At 41.4% G+C, this 17507-nt stretch overlaps 2 protein-coding genes across 3 annotated transcripts in view; one reads left to right on the forward strand and one right to left on the reverse strand.

Annotated features, from left to right (window-relative positions):
• Positions 1 to 17507, forward strand: part of LOC126398287 (zinc finger protein DPF3) — a 423217-nt gene that overhangs the window by 119247 nt on the left and 286463 nt on the right. The window lies entirely within an intron of this gene.
• Positions 1114 to 17348, reverse strand: chga (chromogranin A). The gene is made up of 8 exons (XM_050057501.1): positions 17054 to 17348; positions 16701 to 16750; positions 15788 to 15881; positions 12490 to 12558; positions 12302 to 12385; positions 8543 to 8854; positions 4275 to 4678; positions 1114 to 1941 (listed from the first exon to the last, which is right to left on the reverse strand). Exons 1-8 carry the CDS (start codon positions 17097 to 17099, stop codon positions 1858 to 1860), a joined length of 1143 nt encoding a protein of 380 aa, XP_049913458.1. The 5' UTR covers positions 17100 to 17348; the 3' UTR covers positions 1114 to 1857.

Consider the following 17507-nt stretch of genomic DNA (forward strand, 5'->3'; position numbering starts at 1 on the left):
ATGGAGGCAGCAGTAGACCAGCAGCTCCTGTGTTCAACCATGTTAAATTACTGTTTTTTTCAATGGCGTCTGGCTTTGAGGAGAGTGATATAATGGCTTCAATTCCCTGTTGGAAGTTGCTATCTGACGGCAAGGTAAAGCAGTGAAAATAATCTAAATATAGTGCACACTTTAACTGATGTTGTTTATTTTGAGTGGCTAAAATACATTTTGTTGCTCAGCCCTTCAGTACATTGCTTAGCTTGTGTGTCAGACTCCTGCCTGCTTCACTACACTGGGGGCGTGTCGACTGACATCTACTGTAGGCAACACACTGACTATGGATAAGTACCTCATGTAACCCCACTTCAAAAGATCCGATCTAACCCTTGAAGACTTTGTATTTGCATATATTGGTGCTGGAGAGTACAAACTGTACATAGACACAGATCCTCTTAACAGTTTCAGTTTTCAGATGTGTCTAGCAGCTCTGTTTATTGAAGCTGCCACAGGAAACAGAACTTTTTTTTTTGCATTTTCAGTTTCTCCTCTGCCCACGTTCTTTTCTCACTTCCTTCCAATCCATTATTTTTTTAACTCCTGCTCAACAGTCCAAATACAAATCCTGTTAATACCGCACTGTATGATTCACTACACTGACTCTTTTCTTCTTAATAGTAGCAACAGATGAATAATGCAGCGCTGATGCCAAAACTAAGGGTTAAAATGTCGTTGTCTTGAATGTGCTGTATGAACAGCTTGTGTGTCAGAGTGATGATTCATATTCTCAGCTTCTGCGCCCACAAACACAAGTGCAGACTCCAGACTACAATGTGAATCGATGTCATTTTACAGTGTTCAGTACGGGCTATTTGAGTAAAAATATAAACAGTATCTGAATATGTTACACAGTACTGAATGAATCTGCACTCTGGTAATTAACTTGTCTTTACAATTTGTACTTGTATTGTGATGGAAGTGATGCAAGAGCCATTAATCGCAGCAGTTAAACAGTCCATTAAGATGCCTACACAGTTGTAAATTTGTTAGTACGCTGAGTTTATTGCATTAATTCTCTTATGCAAATAACCATTAGATTTTAGAGGCATTAAAATGATTTACCAAAAACAGAGATTTCCACTTAAACTATTCAATTTATTGGTTTTCTTACAGAAATTATTACAGTTCATTAATCTGCTAAAAATGTTCACTTATTGCCTTGGCTTGATTAGAATCAACTATCTATAATAAGTAAGCATCTACGGCATCTTTATCTGCTTCTCCATAAGTAAGTAAGCATCCCAGAAAGAGCTTTGTACATGTATACATGCCGTTACTGTACATCCTCACCTCGTTGGTGTGTGTTTACCTGCGTCTCCGTCAACCTTTCACTCAAATCAGTGTGTTAAATGATGTGAAAAGCAGGCGTCTTGCAGAAAGAGAAAGATGATTGTCAGAGAGAATGAAGGAAAACAAGCTGTCGACCTTCACTGACAGAGAGAGTTCTGAATATTATATGCATGTGTGTGAATGCACAGAACTGTGTGTTTTTAGTATGCGTGTCTAGCTGCTGTGTGCATCTACTCTTTGCTAATCTATGTGAGGGACAGGATGTCACAGGGGAGGCTGCAGCAGTCTGGCGCAAGTGGGCATCCTCCGGAAAAATAGCGAAAGATAAAATCTTGTCACATATTCAGACACTCTAACTGTGGAGACCAGGCAGGTGGTAAAGCGGAGGAGGACGAGGAGGCAGAGGAGGTTGCGGTGTCAACATTTTTTTTTTTTTTTACCAATCTCTCTCTCTCTCTATTTCTTTCTCTCTCTCTCTCTCTCTCTCTCTCTTTATTTCTCTCTCTCTCTCTCTCTCTCTCTCTCTCTTCAGCCTCGCCGCATCTCGTGGAGTTTCTGGGCAACGTTTTCAAGCTCCGACTCGATGGCTGCCAGGCTTTCAATCTCTGGCTCCTGCAGATATAATGAGAAGACAGCAAGTGGGAAAAAGATACTGAGTGCAAACAATCACACAGATATATATGAGCTCTAAAAATATCTGGACACAAGCAGCTTCCATGCATTCATGTTCGGCTGTTAGCAAGGACACATCATGAGCAGAATTGCCTCTTTTAGCCTCACTGTTAAAACAAATATGTAACAGTTTGAGGCCATCAAGGCGAGCACAGGCTAAATAGCTTCATTCCAGCATGCTGCCAAACAGCAGCTGCACCATTATGTTGCTTTAGGATTCAAACTGTGGGAAGGACTCTGTTTCTTCACTTATTTTATTATAAGACACAGAAACCTAATGAGATTTTGGGCTTCACCAGCACGTTCTCTTCCCATCTCGTTAAATATTGCTGCTTTGTCAATGGACGTTCACATCTACTCAGGCCTGTGACGTGCTAGGTATCCTTCTATGTCTAGTTTTGAATTTGTGGGACACAGTATCTATTTACACTTCATTGTGTCTTTTCAAAATACACTTCCATTTTCACAAGAAATGTGTCTTTTTCAAAATAAATGTACAATGTCCGTAAACACCTTGTATTATGTTAAGTGCCTTGTACAACAAGAGCACATGGATAGGTAAAAAAAACCCAAAAAACAACATTATAGTTTGGCTCAACACTACACCGAAAGCCAACAGTGGGCTCCCGGTGAAAGTCCGGGGTTTGTTGGACACATCCACCTCCCTTCCAGTCGGGCCGTTAGGGACTTTCCAGCTTCTTATATTACATTGCTACGGGCAGCATTTTAAACTGATGCCGTCCAGCGACATTATAAACAGACGCAGCTTCGACGACTTATCATACTGCAGCAAAAGGTGCCTTTTTGTCTTAGTGTATGACGCCAACATTTGAGTTGAGAATAAGAACAGGCTGGCTTGCCCTAGCAAACCAGGCAGCTCAGCACTACGAGTAGTAGTAGTCTTGTTAAGTAGAAAATAAACTACACTAATGCTTTATTTAAAGGAATAGTTGAGTATTTGCTTTGTTGATTTAAGTTAGAGGAAAAGATAAGATACCACTTAATCTATATACGCTGACTATGAAGCAGCTGGTTAGCTTAGCTTACTTTAAAGAATGGAAACGGGGAAATAGCTAGCCTATATTTAGCCTTAATCCCACCTATCCAGCCAAAATTTGTATGTGGGGCCCATGTGGATAGTAAATGGTCTGAAAAATGGGCCCTATATGGGACTGTCCACGGGTTCTACATAGGCCCCATGACATTTGCCCACATGGGTGGGTTTACCCAAGTGGGCTCCAGATAAGATGTCCATTTTGAACCCATACCCACTTTGTACTCAGGTGGCCCCAGCATGAGCCATGTGGGCGTGGGTATTACAAAGTTTGGCTGTGAACTAGCACCACTAAAGGTCACAAATTAACATATTATATATAGCTTGTTCAATCTGTGCAAACTCTGAATTGTAAAGACAAGTTATAGTTTTACAGCAGGTTATGTGACTATTTATTGCCCCTGCACACTGCAAAACAAGACATAAAATGTTTATAAGTGAGCTTAAGAAGTGATGGTACATGGATTTTGTTACTCTTGTTAAGATCTAGCTTTTTCCCCATTTCCTGTCCTTATGATAAGCTAGGCTAACTGGATGCTACATACAGGTGCGAAGCGGGGGGGTGGCTTCTGGGGCTCCAGCCCCAAATGTTTTCTCAGAAGCTAAGAATGTGCCATGAGTGTTGACAACTTTAACTCGCTAAATTTGTCGCTAGCTGCTTTTCAAAAACACAGCCACAAAGAGGGTCTGAAAAGTCGTTAAATCCAGCGAGAAAGTCACCAAGTTTGCAACACTGTTTGCTATACCCAAAGAAACGTTATATAACTGAGAAGATGTTCTTCTGTTGGCCTAATATTCAATTCACTGTTGGGGCTCCTTAATTTGCAGTTAGAGCAGCCCACATTTTTATGGGATGGATTTAAATGTTGCAGCTTTGTCATCTTAACACTCGTTCTGTAAACTCTGCTCCAACATAGTAGCCTATAACAAAAATAGATTTCAAGAGTAGTAATGGTGCTTACGCCGGACTCCTACCCTACCTCTCTTATATAACTTTAAAAAATAGTAGCGGCAAACATTTTTTGCCTCTTAATAGGAGGCAGGAGTGAAAATTGTCATGCTCAACATCTGCTGTGTTTTGGTTTTAAAATGATGAAGACAGTTGGAGAACCATGATAAAGGCTGTTAGTTCAACAGGATGATTATCATGTCTTTCCTAAATGATACAACCTCACATGGCTTGATAAACACTTATCGGGAGAAGGGATTGGCATCACACCTCTGACTTCCGGCTGCCGCTCCCTTCTTCCTCAGGTCCCCTCCTTGCGATCATCTGCAGCTCCTTCTCCTCCGGACTCCTCTGCATGCCTCTCTTCCTCTTCTCCTCCTCTTCCTCTGTGTCTTCTTTTGAATGATGTGGCACTTCATGCTGTCTCTTGAGCTGCTGCGCTGCTTTTCTCTTTAGTGGCAACGCCTTGCCCCTCTTGGTCCAACGCTGTAGGCCCTCCCTACTCTCTCTCTTCAGCTCTCCTTCATCCTCTTCCTCCTCTTCCTCCTCTTCCATCTCGTCCACCTGTTCTTTAGGCCTATGTGAGAAAAATGGAGATCTCTTGTCTTTCCCCACTTCATCTTCTTTATCAAACTTCTTTGCTTTTGATTTGTGTCTGGGTTCAGATCCAGCACCTGGGAATATAAAAAAGAGTGTGAAGAGAGTGAGTCAAGAATGAGATTTTTCCTGTTTTTTTTAAATTGAAACACCTCTACCAGACCACCGTCAGAATAATCTCCACCATCAGCAAGATTCCACTTCTTGTAATGAAATATTTCTTGCCAGCTGGCAGCTCTGGCCGCTGTGCTGCTAGCTGTGCTTTATGGGAATTAACAGCATGGCTGGAGCAATCAGATGACTTGGCAGAGGCTCGCTTTTATACAATAGGTATTTCATTGTACTTTGCCATTTTACTGCAGAAAATTATTTCTCTGTTAATCTGCTGAAAAGTAGAGACAGACCAATCTAAATCTTGATTGCAGCCTTGATCTAAGGGTAGAGATAACGCTGAATGATTCCAGCTGTAACCGTGCACACAAGCTCATTTGAATTCTGGGACATTGAGACTTTTAATCATTTGTGTTGCTGTGCTGTCAGTATGCCAGCCATGTTGGCCCTGCTCCCCTGTCGGGGGGCTGATTTCATCATGTAGATGGAAGCACTTCCATCAATCAACTGGTCCTGTGGTGGCAAGCGGTTTCATTTGCTAAGCATTGCACTCTCCCTGCCTTAAGATTCTGCTATTTGCCTTTGCTCAAAATTAATCCACATTTTAATTTTCTAAAATGTTGTTATGTCATGCAGGATTTTCCTAAACAACAATGTATACAGAGTAATCCCTCTCAATCTTTACTTATGTCCCACTAGAAGTGTGTGGTGCTGTATTTATCTGCAGAGACTCTGCCCTCTGCCTGGATTTTCTTATTTTCTGCCTATTTTCTGTGTTAAGGATTTTTAAGGCCGTGTATCCCCACAGCACTAAAGTGAGGTCAGCCAAACGCCAATGAGAGTGAATTTGGGTTTGGCTTTCCTTTTAGTTTATCTGGCGAGCGTGTTGATAAACAGAAACTGACATAGCATAGGGTAAGATGTTGAAAGAGGCCCCGCCTCAAGAAAAAGGTCAATTTACTGTCAAATTAAAAAATATTTTGATATAAGTTTAGCATGTGCAGGTTTATGATGCGTAAACCAACAATACCAAATAAACTGGTAGAGTAGCCATTTGTTCTGTAATAGCACAGAAATGAAAATCTTGTAAAGGGGCATCTTGCCTAAATAATGGAGCTCAAAACTAACGAACTAACTAAATCGAATGGAAAATCCAAACCCTAACCTAATAACAGATTATCCAGAAGTCTTGTGGCCTTTCCTTCAAGTTACTCCTTTTTGTTTCAGGATGGTTTCCCTCATCAAGCTTGCTAAAAATTTTGGCTACTTCTTGATAGCTAGCAATGCTAATGATTAAAGGCTAACTAGCTAATAATGCTAACAATTTATTAAAACTACAATACTATACTACTGCTATAGATATGTAATATATCTAGAGGCCTTGTAGCTTTTCCTTCAGGCTAATCATTTTTGTTTCAGGATGTCTTCCTTCATCAAGCTTAATAAAAAATTTGGCTACTTCTTGATAGCTAGCAATGTTGATGATTAAAGGCTAACTAGCTAATAATGCTAACAATTTGCTAAAACTACAATAGCCTACTATGCTACTGCCATATATGTAATATATAGAAGCTTTGTGGCCTTTCCTTCAGGCCATATGTGTCAAACTCAAGGCCCGCGGGCCAAATGTGGCCCGCCACGTCATTTTATGTGGCCCGCGAGAGCTTAAAAGGTCTGATTGTCTAAAAATAAATAGGTCAAAAGCCTGATTTGACCAAAAACTACATTTCCCACAATGCATGTCGATTATATTACCCGCGAAGTGATGGCTTCCCGCCACTAGACGGCAGTGTTTCCACATCAATGCGATTTATCCAACAAGTGGAATTGAGAAATACAAATAATGATCCCAAAATGTCCAGGAAGAGAAAAGTTGATGCAGATGGAAGGCTGTTTCAAGAAAGATGGGAAGGCGAATACATGTTTGTGCTTCAAGGAGAAAGGCCGGTATGTCTTTTGTGTTCAATCAAGGATCAAACTATCCAAGTGAATAAAGTTTATTCACTTGGATAGTTTGATCCTTGATTGATGGAGTTATGTGGGTTTCATAACCTGACAAATTAAAAGGATTTATGTTATAACAGAGCAACAAGCAAACATATGTTTTTCTATGCAACTGTAATATTTGTAACTTGAATAAGTAATAAATTCAGAGTTATTTAACATTAAGGAGTAGTTACATTTATTTTACATTACATTTGGTTACATTTAGTTACATTTATAAGTTACATCTGGCCCTTTGAGGGCAGCCATTATGCTGATGTGGCCCTTGGTAAAATGAGTTTGACACCCCTGCTTCAGGCGAATCCTTTTTATTTCAAGATGTCTTCCTCCAACAAGCTTGNCCCTTTGAGGGCAGCCATTATGCTGATGTGGCCCTTGGTGAAAATGAGTTTGACACCCCTGCTTCAGGCGAATCCTTTTTATTTCAAGATGTCTTCCTCCAACAAGCCTGCTTCAGGCGAATCCTTTTTATTTCAAGATGTCTTCCTCCAACAAGCTTGATAAAAATGCTAATGTTTAAAGGCCAACTAACTAATAATGCTAACAATTTGCTAAACATACAATACTGTACTACTGCTATATATATATGTAACATATATTATCTAGAAGCCTTGCAGCCTTTCCTTCAGGCTAATCGTTTTTCTTTCAGAATGTCTTCCTACATCAAACTTGCTGAAAATATCAGCAATGCTAATGATTGCTAGCTAGCTAATAATGCTAGTAAGCTGTTGAAACCACAATGCTATACTACTACTGTATATAGATATGTGGCCCCAAGGAGCGTAGCTCAGCCTTGCAGACAATTTTTCTCAGTGGCATTTCCCCATAGACGACCATTACAAAAGAGACATCTGTAAAACTGTTGACAGGCACATAAGGTCAATTATGACTCTTTCGACTATGAATTTTTTACCAATGGAGGGAGTGGGAGAAACACTAAAGCGCATATTGATTGGGCTGCATACACAGACTGTTTAAATACCACTGTATAAATATGCCACATACCATGGAAGTACACCTAGAAAATAGACACTTCTTTTGGCGCACATGTGCCTGGCGTCCTGTATCAAGGTATTATTATAAATCCATTATAGATATTTGGCCTACTATATAAGGGCACATATGACTATAGACAATCTAACTAAATTATATTTTGAGGCAGGATGCCCCTGGGGTTTTAACATGGACTGTTTTTTGCCCCCTTTATGAGTGGGCGTCTTGCCTCAAGGGTCAAACTTTATATTTTCAGTTTCGAGGAAAAATAATCTTAACAGTTGAATGACTCACTGCACAAACCCCACCATCATACATATATTAAAGCTTTTTCTGAACAACTTTAATTATATAAAGTCATAGAACACTATTATCCAGTGACAAAAAAGTGACAAAGAATTATAGTTTCCCTAAAATGGTTCTGGTGGAATAAATCTCAATAATGCAGCAGTCCTGATGAGATGGCACAATTCACTGGAGCATAGCTTTCAATACTTGTTGGGAGAAGATTTAACGCCTTCTTTTGGTCAGGAGATTTAAAGTGTGGGGACGTCTTTCCCTATCTTACCCCCTTTAAATCTGAATCAGGCCCCCAGGAAGTGTGTCAGGCTTTGAAGCCAAGTTTTGTAGCCGTTAAACAGGGGAATTACAACTCTCGAGTCCATCCATGATGCCACTGGGCCCACGTCTCTTAATACATCCGTGATCTGAATATGAATTTGTTTCCTATCACCTTATTGTTTTGTTTCTATTTATGCGCTTTTTATAATTGTAATTAAGACAAATTAAAACAATGAGTGAGGCATACATGAAGAAAAAAGATATCTACTTGCCTTTCTTATCCTTGATCATGTTTTCCTCCCCTGAATTTGCTCTCTTCTGTCCATACTCTTCCTCTTCTTCCTCTCTCTTTTCAGCCCTGCCCTCACTCCACTCATCCGCAGCCTCAGAGATGTGACTTCGCGGGCCCTCGTCATCTTCCCTCTTCACTTGCACCTCTTCAACGATGTCACTGTCCTCCTGTGACTCTCTGTCTCCAAGGCTCACATGCTTTTCTTCCTCTCTGTCTCCATTTCCTGTCCTCCTCTTCTGGGACAGGATGGATCGTTCACCTGGGCCTCCTAAAGCCTCCAACATGGATCGATCTGAAACAGGGAGGGGTGGGGATTTAATTTACTAGAGGACATTGATTTTCCGCTGATGTTGTAAGTGCTTACACAAAAGCCCAGCAGTTTATTGCCGGGGTCATTTTGTGTCCTAAGTGTCATATTTGTGAGCTTTCGCCTAACAGAGTGGGTCACTATGTCAGATTCTACGTGACAATAATACAACTGTGCATCATGTGACGCCTAATTGTGTAATTTTCTCACCGCAGCCTCATAAAGACATGAGCCTTATTTTTCTGGTTTTGTCACTTCAGAATTCAACAAGGGTGGAGCTAATATTGACACTGAAACATTTAGCTGATTATTCAACTAACTGATATGAATTTAAGTCATTTTTTTTCTGATATTTTTAGACTGAACAATTAATCAAGGACGTCATCAGCACTGGAAATAACTAATCCTTCCTCTCGGTGGTGCCGCTCTGATAGCTCTGGACTCGGTTATTATTGTAAGGCAGCAATACTTGTGCAGCTCCTGAGTCTAAGACAAATTTCCCTATGGGGACAATAAACTGTATCGTTTATATCGAATCGTATCGTATTGTATCGTAATAAAGCTATTTGACATTATGTAAATTAGTGGCAATAATCTGACTCTGACCATCCTTCATTAGCATGACAAGTAGTCAAAGTTATACATAATAAAAACTGAATGTATCACAGTCTAATATAATAATATTGCAGGTACAGTTATAAAACAATATACCAAGATCAATAATGCACACAAATTCAGTCCATTACAAACATTTTCTTAAACTCTTTTTCTGTTCATCCCTTAAACTTCTGGCTCAGATATTTGTGACACTGATACGTAATATGCCATTTTGATGAATACTGTGTCTAATAATATGAAGCTGAATTCATGGAAAACATTTCGGATACATCCTTGATTAGACGCATACAGTAGGTCAGAATGGGTCTATAAAGGCTCTGGTGTTAACATGCGTCCTGGGTGCTTGGATTACAAGTGGACAGCTTACATAAAGGAGTGAATGCACCCAAAGTGTCCTCAATGCATCCTGAGATTCAATCACTCAGACCACCTTCAGAGGTGGTCCAGGCCCCATGCGGCTACATTCTTCCTGCAGTGTGAACGCTAAAGTGTTCTGGGCAACACTGAAAACTGCCGACTTAAGGGCTTGACGCTAACTTTTCCCCAAGGAGCACATGTGCTCCTAAGTTGAAAAAGTAAGGAGCGCACAAAGAACTTTAGGGGCACAATGTAAATTGATCAAATAATGTGTTTTCCGTAATAAACGTGATGCAAATAGACATTTACAAGCAAAATTATTTAATGAATTTGTATACAAAATGTACAGAAAGGTAAAATCATCAAGTTTTGAAAAAGTATTGCAATTTAATTTTGTCTTTAATGTCATTATCTTATATATATTATCTTTGCAATATGGTTATCTTATATAATGTTATTACTATCCTAAAACATTCTCCAGGTCCTCTGAAACTCTGCAGGACTTATTTCCACCCTGCCCAGCAGCGGCACCGTGGCGAACGGTCCCTAACTGCGGGGAGAACGGAGCAGGCTTCCCCGGAGGTCCGCCGCTTAACCCGGTCCGTCTCCTCCGCCACACTTGGACTTTTTTCCACCCTGCCGACAGTGGGACTTATATTCATTGTGCCGACAGTGGCTTGGAAAACCGCCCATAACCGTGTCACACGAGGAAGAGGGAAGAGGGAAGGCTGCTGGAGTTCCTCCAACATTTGCGGTTAGATTATCATATTTATTTATTGACAAAAATATAGGCTGCTTCGGCTGATTTTTTTATGCGCACATGTGCCCCTAAATATTTTTTACAGTTCGCACACACCTATTTTTAGTCGCAAATGCGAGTGAAACGCTCGCACTGTCGAGCCCTGGACTTAGACGATGTCCTTGCTTATCAACTCCCTGCAAGTAAACGCAGTACTGAGGGATAGTCAGTAGGAAGTCCCTGTCGCCTCTCTTAACAGTAAACAGTGCAGCACGACTCTGTCTTTAATAGACTGTATACAATAACGGACATACGTAGCTACAGTGGCATTATTTGTGGTTTGTGGACTGCCATTTTAAAGCCTTGAGTTTGGCATTTAGTCTGTAGCCATCTTGTTTTATTGGAGCCAGAGGTAACCATATTAGACATGAGAGTGGAGCTGTGGAGGAGCGAGGGCTGGATCTGACGCATAGACTGTAGCAGCCATGCACTCAATCATGCATACTTTAAAGCCTTCATTAAATGTGAATGGATGAGTTATATAAACATTCACCCCTTGTACAGTTGTCATGATGAGTGACATTAACCAAAGAGACCAAAACTGTTCTTGTACCAGGCTGTAAACATGTTTCTGTCTGCTGTAAAGTCGAGCATCTTAACATGTGGGTCTATGAGGATTGACTCGCTTCTAGAGCCAGCCTCAAGTGGCCATTAGAGGAACTGCAGTTTTTGGCACTTTCACCTCAAAGGTTGCTTTAAACTCATCAATATCTGTGATTTAAAAGCTATGTGATGCCAGCAGTTAACCCTTTCACTGTGTGAGTGTTGACACTCTCACCAGGGAGTGTATAGCACCACAAACCCCCCACTGGTCAAAAACAACAACACGTTTGGCCTTCGCGAATGAAAACTACGTAGGTGTTTATTTGCAAATAGAGTGGGGCAGTGAGATCTGATCACAAGTGGTCACTCGAGAGACACGCAGATACAGAGCTGTCCATTTGTAATCTCATCACATCTCTTCGCATGTTCAAACCGGCTGCACTCATTATCAAATACACATTTAATACATATTGCCAGTTACTAAAAGCACAATCAGATTCATGTTTATTTACATAAAACATATATACATACTGTTGTGTCATAAGACAAGAGCTAAATAACACAGACAGATTCGGTCAGTTTAAAGCACTGCATTATTTCTGCTGCATTGTTTGTGTGTTTACCTTTTCATACACTTTTTCTCAGATGTTTGAGACACATATATAAAATGTGTTGCACTGGAAGTTGTTTAATTTGAGTCTTTTGATATCATTTCATCAGTTTGCAGTTCTCATAGAGCTCACAGAGCATACAGAGGGTCAGGGTTGGTGCACCTTATTGAACAGATTGTTTTGCTGTTCGTCTACAGAGATTCTGGCACTGACTCATAGACGCCAGGTGTGTTGTCATGTGGATGGACCTCATATAGGTTCTGACTCTGTCCACAAAAACATCAGCAGAGTTTAATTTCCCCTCAGCACATCTCCTCTGTTTGTCAGCTCCGCTTTGCTGACAACATAAAATGGGAACTAATGGAAGTAATGCATCACTCTGACAGCTGCTGCATTTTAAAATCTTGATTAGAGATACTCCTCAGAATGGAAGAAACATTGTTGAACTGTGAGAAGAACTAAACGGCATAACAATGTGTAAATGTATGAATCTGAGCTTCTCACCAGCAACATCTGCAGTCTGAGGAGTTTGCGTGGTTGATTCAGGTGCACCGGCGTCTCTCTGCAGCTGAGCTCTCTCCTGACCACCTGCAATTAAAAATAAGTTAGTCAAGCTTTCTGTCTGCGACTCATCTCGTCTTTAGAAACATAAACAAGCATGCTCAGCGACAAAACAGACAGCTGTGACTCACCTTGAACGGCAATCTCCTGCAGCTCCTTCAGGAAGTTGTGATGGCGAAGGATAGAAACAAGCCTGTCATCTGCGTAAAACACACACACATGCAGGCAAATGAGTGGTTAAACGTCTCACTGAGGAAAGAAAAGAACAGGCAGGAGGTAAAACAGGTATACGTCTTTCCCCTTTCACTTTTTCAAAGGACTCAGCAATTTTGCCTCAGTGGTTCGTCAGAGTTAATTGCCCTGAAATTTACTGCTTTCAACGCAAGAGCACAATTAATCATTTGGCCCACAGAGACTCCCTGAGTGAATTGCAGCAGCAGTGAGCACTGGACTTTCTGCTGACCCACAAGCGCCACTGCATACTGTACGCCGCAAGCACAAAAGAGACAACTACTGTACAAGCGCTCTGATATCACTCTGTGATCTTTCTTTTTTTTGCCTCCCTTTCTTTCCATGACTTTGACTCCCCTTCCCTCCCCCTCTCCTCTCTCTTTCCATCCCCCCGGCGGTGTCCAGTTTCCCTCTCTCAGTAGCAAACGCTGGGTGAGTAATGCTGTGATTGATTTTTTACAAGAAGGACAGCATCAAGGTAATACACTGGCTATGTAACCGAATCGTCTTTACTCATGTTAGTGACCCCGCTGGCTTTTTACCCAGCAGCCATCACATCAATCCATTAACCTTTTTTTTTTTTTTTTTGATCGAGCTCTTGGTAAAAAAGGAGAGGATGTATTGGTTCTCCTAGAGAGGCACTGCTGCTCCAGTGAGGGCTGATTGGTTCAGTCCTGGTCCTGGTTTTGAGGACGGTGATGATGACGAATATGGTTGAAATACATTTTGAATTCATGTTACATAATCGTCATTGTCATGTGTATTGTCATTGTCATACAGCCTCACAATACAAATGACAGCCTGGGATCAGATGTGCAAAAACATTACACTGGATTATTCCCTCAGATTAGAGTTTAAAACTGTGACACTGTCTTGCCGGTCAAAATGCAGGAAACTCACTGTATTTCAGCAGTTTATTTAAGATGTAAATACCAAGAGTGACATCATCTTTTAGTCGATAAAGTCTCACTTTTTTTTATTTTTATGGAAGAACACACGGTGGTAGAGCTGGGTAATAAAGCAGGTTGATTATTATGCATGTTGTAACACGAGACTAGAAACTGGCAGAGCATTGGTTATCTTGTCATTGTGATATAACTTTATTTTCTCGGTCTCAACAGTACTCAACATTGAGAACATTAAGAAACTGTAGACACCATCCTGTCTGATTATGTCTCTGCCATCTGGAACCTTCCTCAAACTGCCACTAGCTAAAACCAGTACACTCACAATACACAATATGCACTCCCTTATACCCTCTGCTATCTCCCTCCCAACTCTGGGAGCATCCAGAAGTTAAGTTGCATTACAGTAAGTTATATTCAGCAGTTAATGGACAATGTATCAACAGGTTTATGAAGTAAAATATTGTTCTCTAATGTAGGGCTGCCCCTTGAGAGTCTGTGATTCAAGTCACCAGTTGGTTGACTGAGATTGCTTCAAGTCAAGCAGTCAGTCTTTTAATTTTTTTGCTAGTTCATGTGCTGTGCAGTGTAATTCTGCGGACGTTTTGGTCCCCAGGTTTTGCTACAGACTGAGCGCTCTTCACTTTCACGCTACTCTTTGGTACAGACAGCTGCAGACACAATGCAGCGGCCCGGATGAGAAGAGAATCTGCACTGTAGCGCACCAAGATAACATTATCGTCTCTCTTCTGCTTAGACTTAGAAGTGGTGAATTTACAGCTCACGGATACTGAATACGACACAGTCTGTGGCTTTTGTTGGATATCTAGTGCCAGCAAAACATGCTGCACATTTCTGACCCATCGTTAGCTCAGTTAGCTTGTTTACTATATTATGTGAAAGCTGCTGTCACACTGATCCTGTTCAAACTTTACACGAAAGAAACAAAAAACAAATCAATGAATCATCAAATATTTGTATTGAACAGTCAAATCTGATTCTTTTTTTTTTTTTTTTTTTATATATATACTTTATTAATCCCCGAGGGGAAATTCAATTTTTTCACTCTGTTTGTCAATTACACACAGGTCCGAACACACACATGCACAAACAGGACCTATACATGCACTAAGTGGAGAGATGTCAGAGTGGGCTGCCCATGACAGGCGCTCAGAGCGGTTGGGGGGTTCAGTGCCTTGCTCAGGGGCACCTCGGCAGTGCCCAGGAGGTGAACTGGCACCTCTCCAGCTACCAGTCCACGCTCCATATTTTGGTCCGGACGGGGACTTGAACAGGCGACCCTCCGGTTCCCAACCCAAGTCCCTATGGACTGAGCTACTGCCGCCCCATTCAACTGACACACTCCTGAGTCGGGTACAGTCCTGTTCTTATGCTACATTTCAACCTGAATTTTGAGAAACATGTTTAAATGGTGGGCAAGTTGGAAAAAGGAAACTTTATTTAAATCATTTCAGTAAGATGTTTTATGTATTTCATGATATTTTCCACATTTAAGCTGCTGTGCAGCAGCATCTACAGTGACTGAGCCTCTTAAGATCTCTCAAGATCGTAGCCAGTGTTATCTGATACCATCTAACCACTGCTCTAACACTCTGACACTGAGGTTCTGATCATTCCATTAAATTGGTTAATTTAAAAGTATAATATGAAGGAACTGTTGGCTTCTGTTTGTAAATGATGTCATCAGCTAAAGAGAAAGACAACTCTCAGATTTGCTATATATGCCTTTTTTTTCCTGAGCTTTCACTCGGCTGCCTGCAGCTTATGATCTGACACCTGGTCGCTACCTTTTATAAAGTCCAAACCTCACCTGCACTCTGTGCCCAGGAACATCCTGAACACAGTGAAATGAGAGGAGAAAGGGAATGTACAGGCAGAGGGCAGAGTGTCTGCAGAGAAATACACCACCACACACTTGCAGTTGAACATCAGTGAGTCATAAATGAGTCTATACACTGTTTTTTTAGTAAATCCTGCACAGTGTGTCTTTAAAAAGATAAAATAAGCTTGTAAGGTTCTCAGTGACACAGTGGGACATATGGTGTGTGTTTTGAGTGTATTTTCTTGTTGAGGTCCATCTAAGGACAGGTATTATGACTAAATTAGGCTTTACATGTTAAGTGGCGCTGGTGCAAACTGTCCCTAAACATCAAGTAATGATAAAAATAGACATTCTTTTATATGACAGTCATCCTGAAACGATGTCAATATGATCAAAATTGAGATATTTGTGAGACTGACTCCTGTGTGTCCTCCTGTGGGCGGGGCTCACCTGTCTTCAGTGTGACCAAACACTCCTGACTGACAGGCATGGGGTGGGGCCTTGATAGCACGTCTGCCAACATCTCCACAATGCATTTCATCACCTGCAAACACACACACACACACACACACACACACACACACACACACCGTGCAACAATTACTGACATTCTCACAGTTTCCTGGATGGCAGCGACATTATCGCACCATCAAGGACGTTAATTATTCTAATGTAGGCTCTGATGAGTCACAAGTGATACTACTGTAAACTGAGATGCTACTACACTCAGGCTGAAGGCTGTTCTTCTCCACTTGGTATGTGGGAATAAATTTACACCGCTTTATAGATTCAAATTCATCTGCTTCTCTCTGAGTGCTGCTCTTGTGCCAACTCACCCACTAATTCAAAGATGTGAAACTCTCAGATGAGAGATCAAAATCATTTCAGCTCCCATTGTGCTTTCAATGTCAAGCCAATCCCACATGCCTGATGATTTCTCACTCATATTTTCTCTCTCTTTTTTTCAAAGCGCTTCCGCCTGCCAGATCTTTGAATGTTACTCATTTCACAACTCCGATCCCTCTGTCACACATCGGCCGTATCTCCCATCTTATCTCTGCAAACCCTGTTCTAGAAAATACCCCTCTCTCTGTCTCTCTCTCCACCGGGATGTGAAATGGATCCAGAGATAGTAACCATGGAGGTAGAGGCTCTTGGTTGTGCTCAGAATTCATTTTAAAAAGGTCACAGTGACATTGGCACCAATAGAGAAGTGAGTTTAATTGGCTGTATTAAGTATTTCTCATTACTGCCTGTCTTTAGAGAGTTGCACGTGGATTACTGTGGTTTTTGCACACTAACTACAGTAGCAATATTGCTGCATATAAAAGTGCAAATTCTGTTTATAAAGACAAATATCTACCTGTACGTCTTCATTCTCCAGCTGACTTGAAGTCACCGGCAATGACAGAACTGCAGGGAAAGAAAGAGAAGATGCATCATCCCATCATTAGTATCATTATTCTTATATTCCCTGAAGCTCTACTGTTATTCTCCCTGTTACTAAAACACAGCGAGTGTTTCAGTAGCAGGGGACTCAATGTGCCAAAGGTGCAGGTGATTCACTCCATCTTCCGCCGCAATTAAAAGATGTGTGTGTCGCTGTCCTTGGTGCTGAGCCCCGGCAGCCACTGCTCCTAATGCAGCTTCCTGTCAGCAACCTGGATCTAGCCTATCTATCCTATATCATGATGTCACTTAAGTTCATTTTCTTACCGCAGTTGGACAGTACGGTCAAAACGAACAGTCCTCTCCCGATCATGTTTGGAGACGAGGCGCATTAAGCTCTCCAGGAATAGAAAATGAGCGCAGTTTATATCAGAAGGTTGTGATTTCACCCCTTTGCAGAGACACAAGGTGGATTTACGGACGCATCCTGAACTAAACTTAGTCGCCTTCAGTATTTCTGGAGAGCTAAATTTCCCGCAGCAGCAGCGGCAGCAGCGGCAGCGGTGACCCGGCAGCCTCTCCGTCCTCTCCGGTCTCTTCACCGACACCTCGCCGCAACAGCACCCGCTTTTATAGGACGGTGTGTGGGGAGAGGAAGTGACATCATCCTGGGGCAGATTATCACTATTGTACCTGATCATGTCAGAGGCGTGTGCGCGTTTAGAGTGAATCGTTGAGGCGTGCATGTGTGTTACTACATCACACTCTGAGATTTCAGCAT

This window comes from Epinephelus moara, chromosome 12 (genome assembly GCF_006386435.1).
Source record: "Epinephelus moara isolate mb chromosome 12, YSFRI_EMoa_1.0, whole genome shotgun sequence".
In the NCBI taxonomy this organism is placed as follows: domain Eukaryota; kingdom Metazoa; phylum Chordata; class Actinopteri; order Perciformes; family Serranidae; genus Epinephelus; species Epinephelus moara.

Bases quoted from the DNA above. Each gene is read 5' to 3' on its own strand.
- chga (XM_050057501.1), bottom strand. From the start codon at position 17,099: ATGATCGGGAGAGGACTGTTCGTTTTGACCGTACTGTCCAACTGCG. The intron at 12,386-12,489 runs GTGAGTCACAGC...TTTTAATTGCAG, and splicing joins GCAGGAGATTGCCGTTCAAG to GTGGTCAGGAGAGAGCTCAG. The intron at 4,679-8,542 runs GCAAGTAGATAT...TTATATTCCCAG, and splicing joins CATGATCAAGGATAAGAAAG to GTGCTGGATCTGAACCCAGA.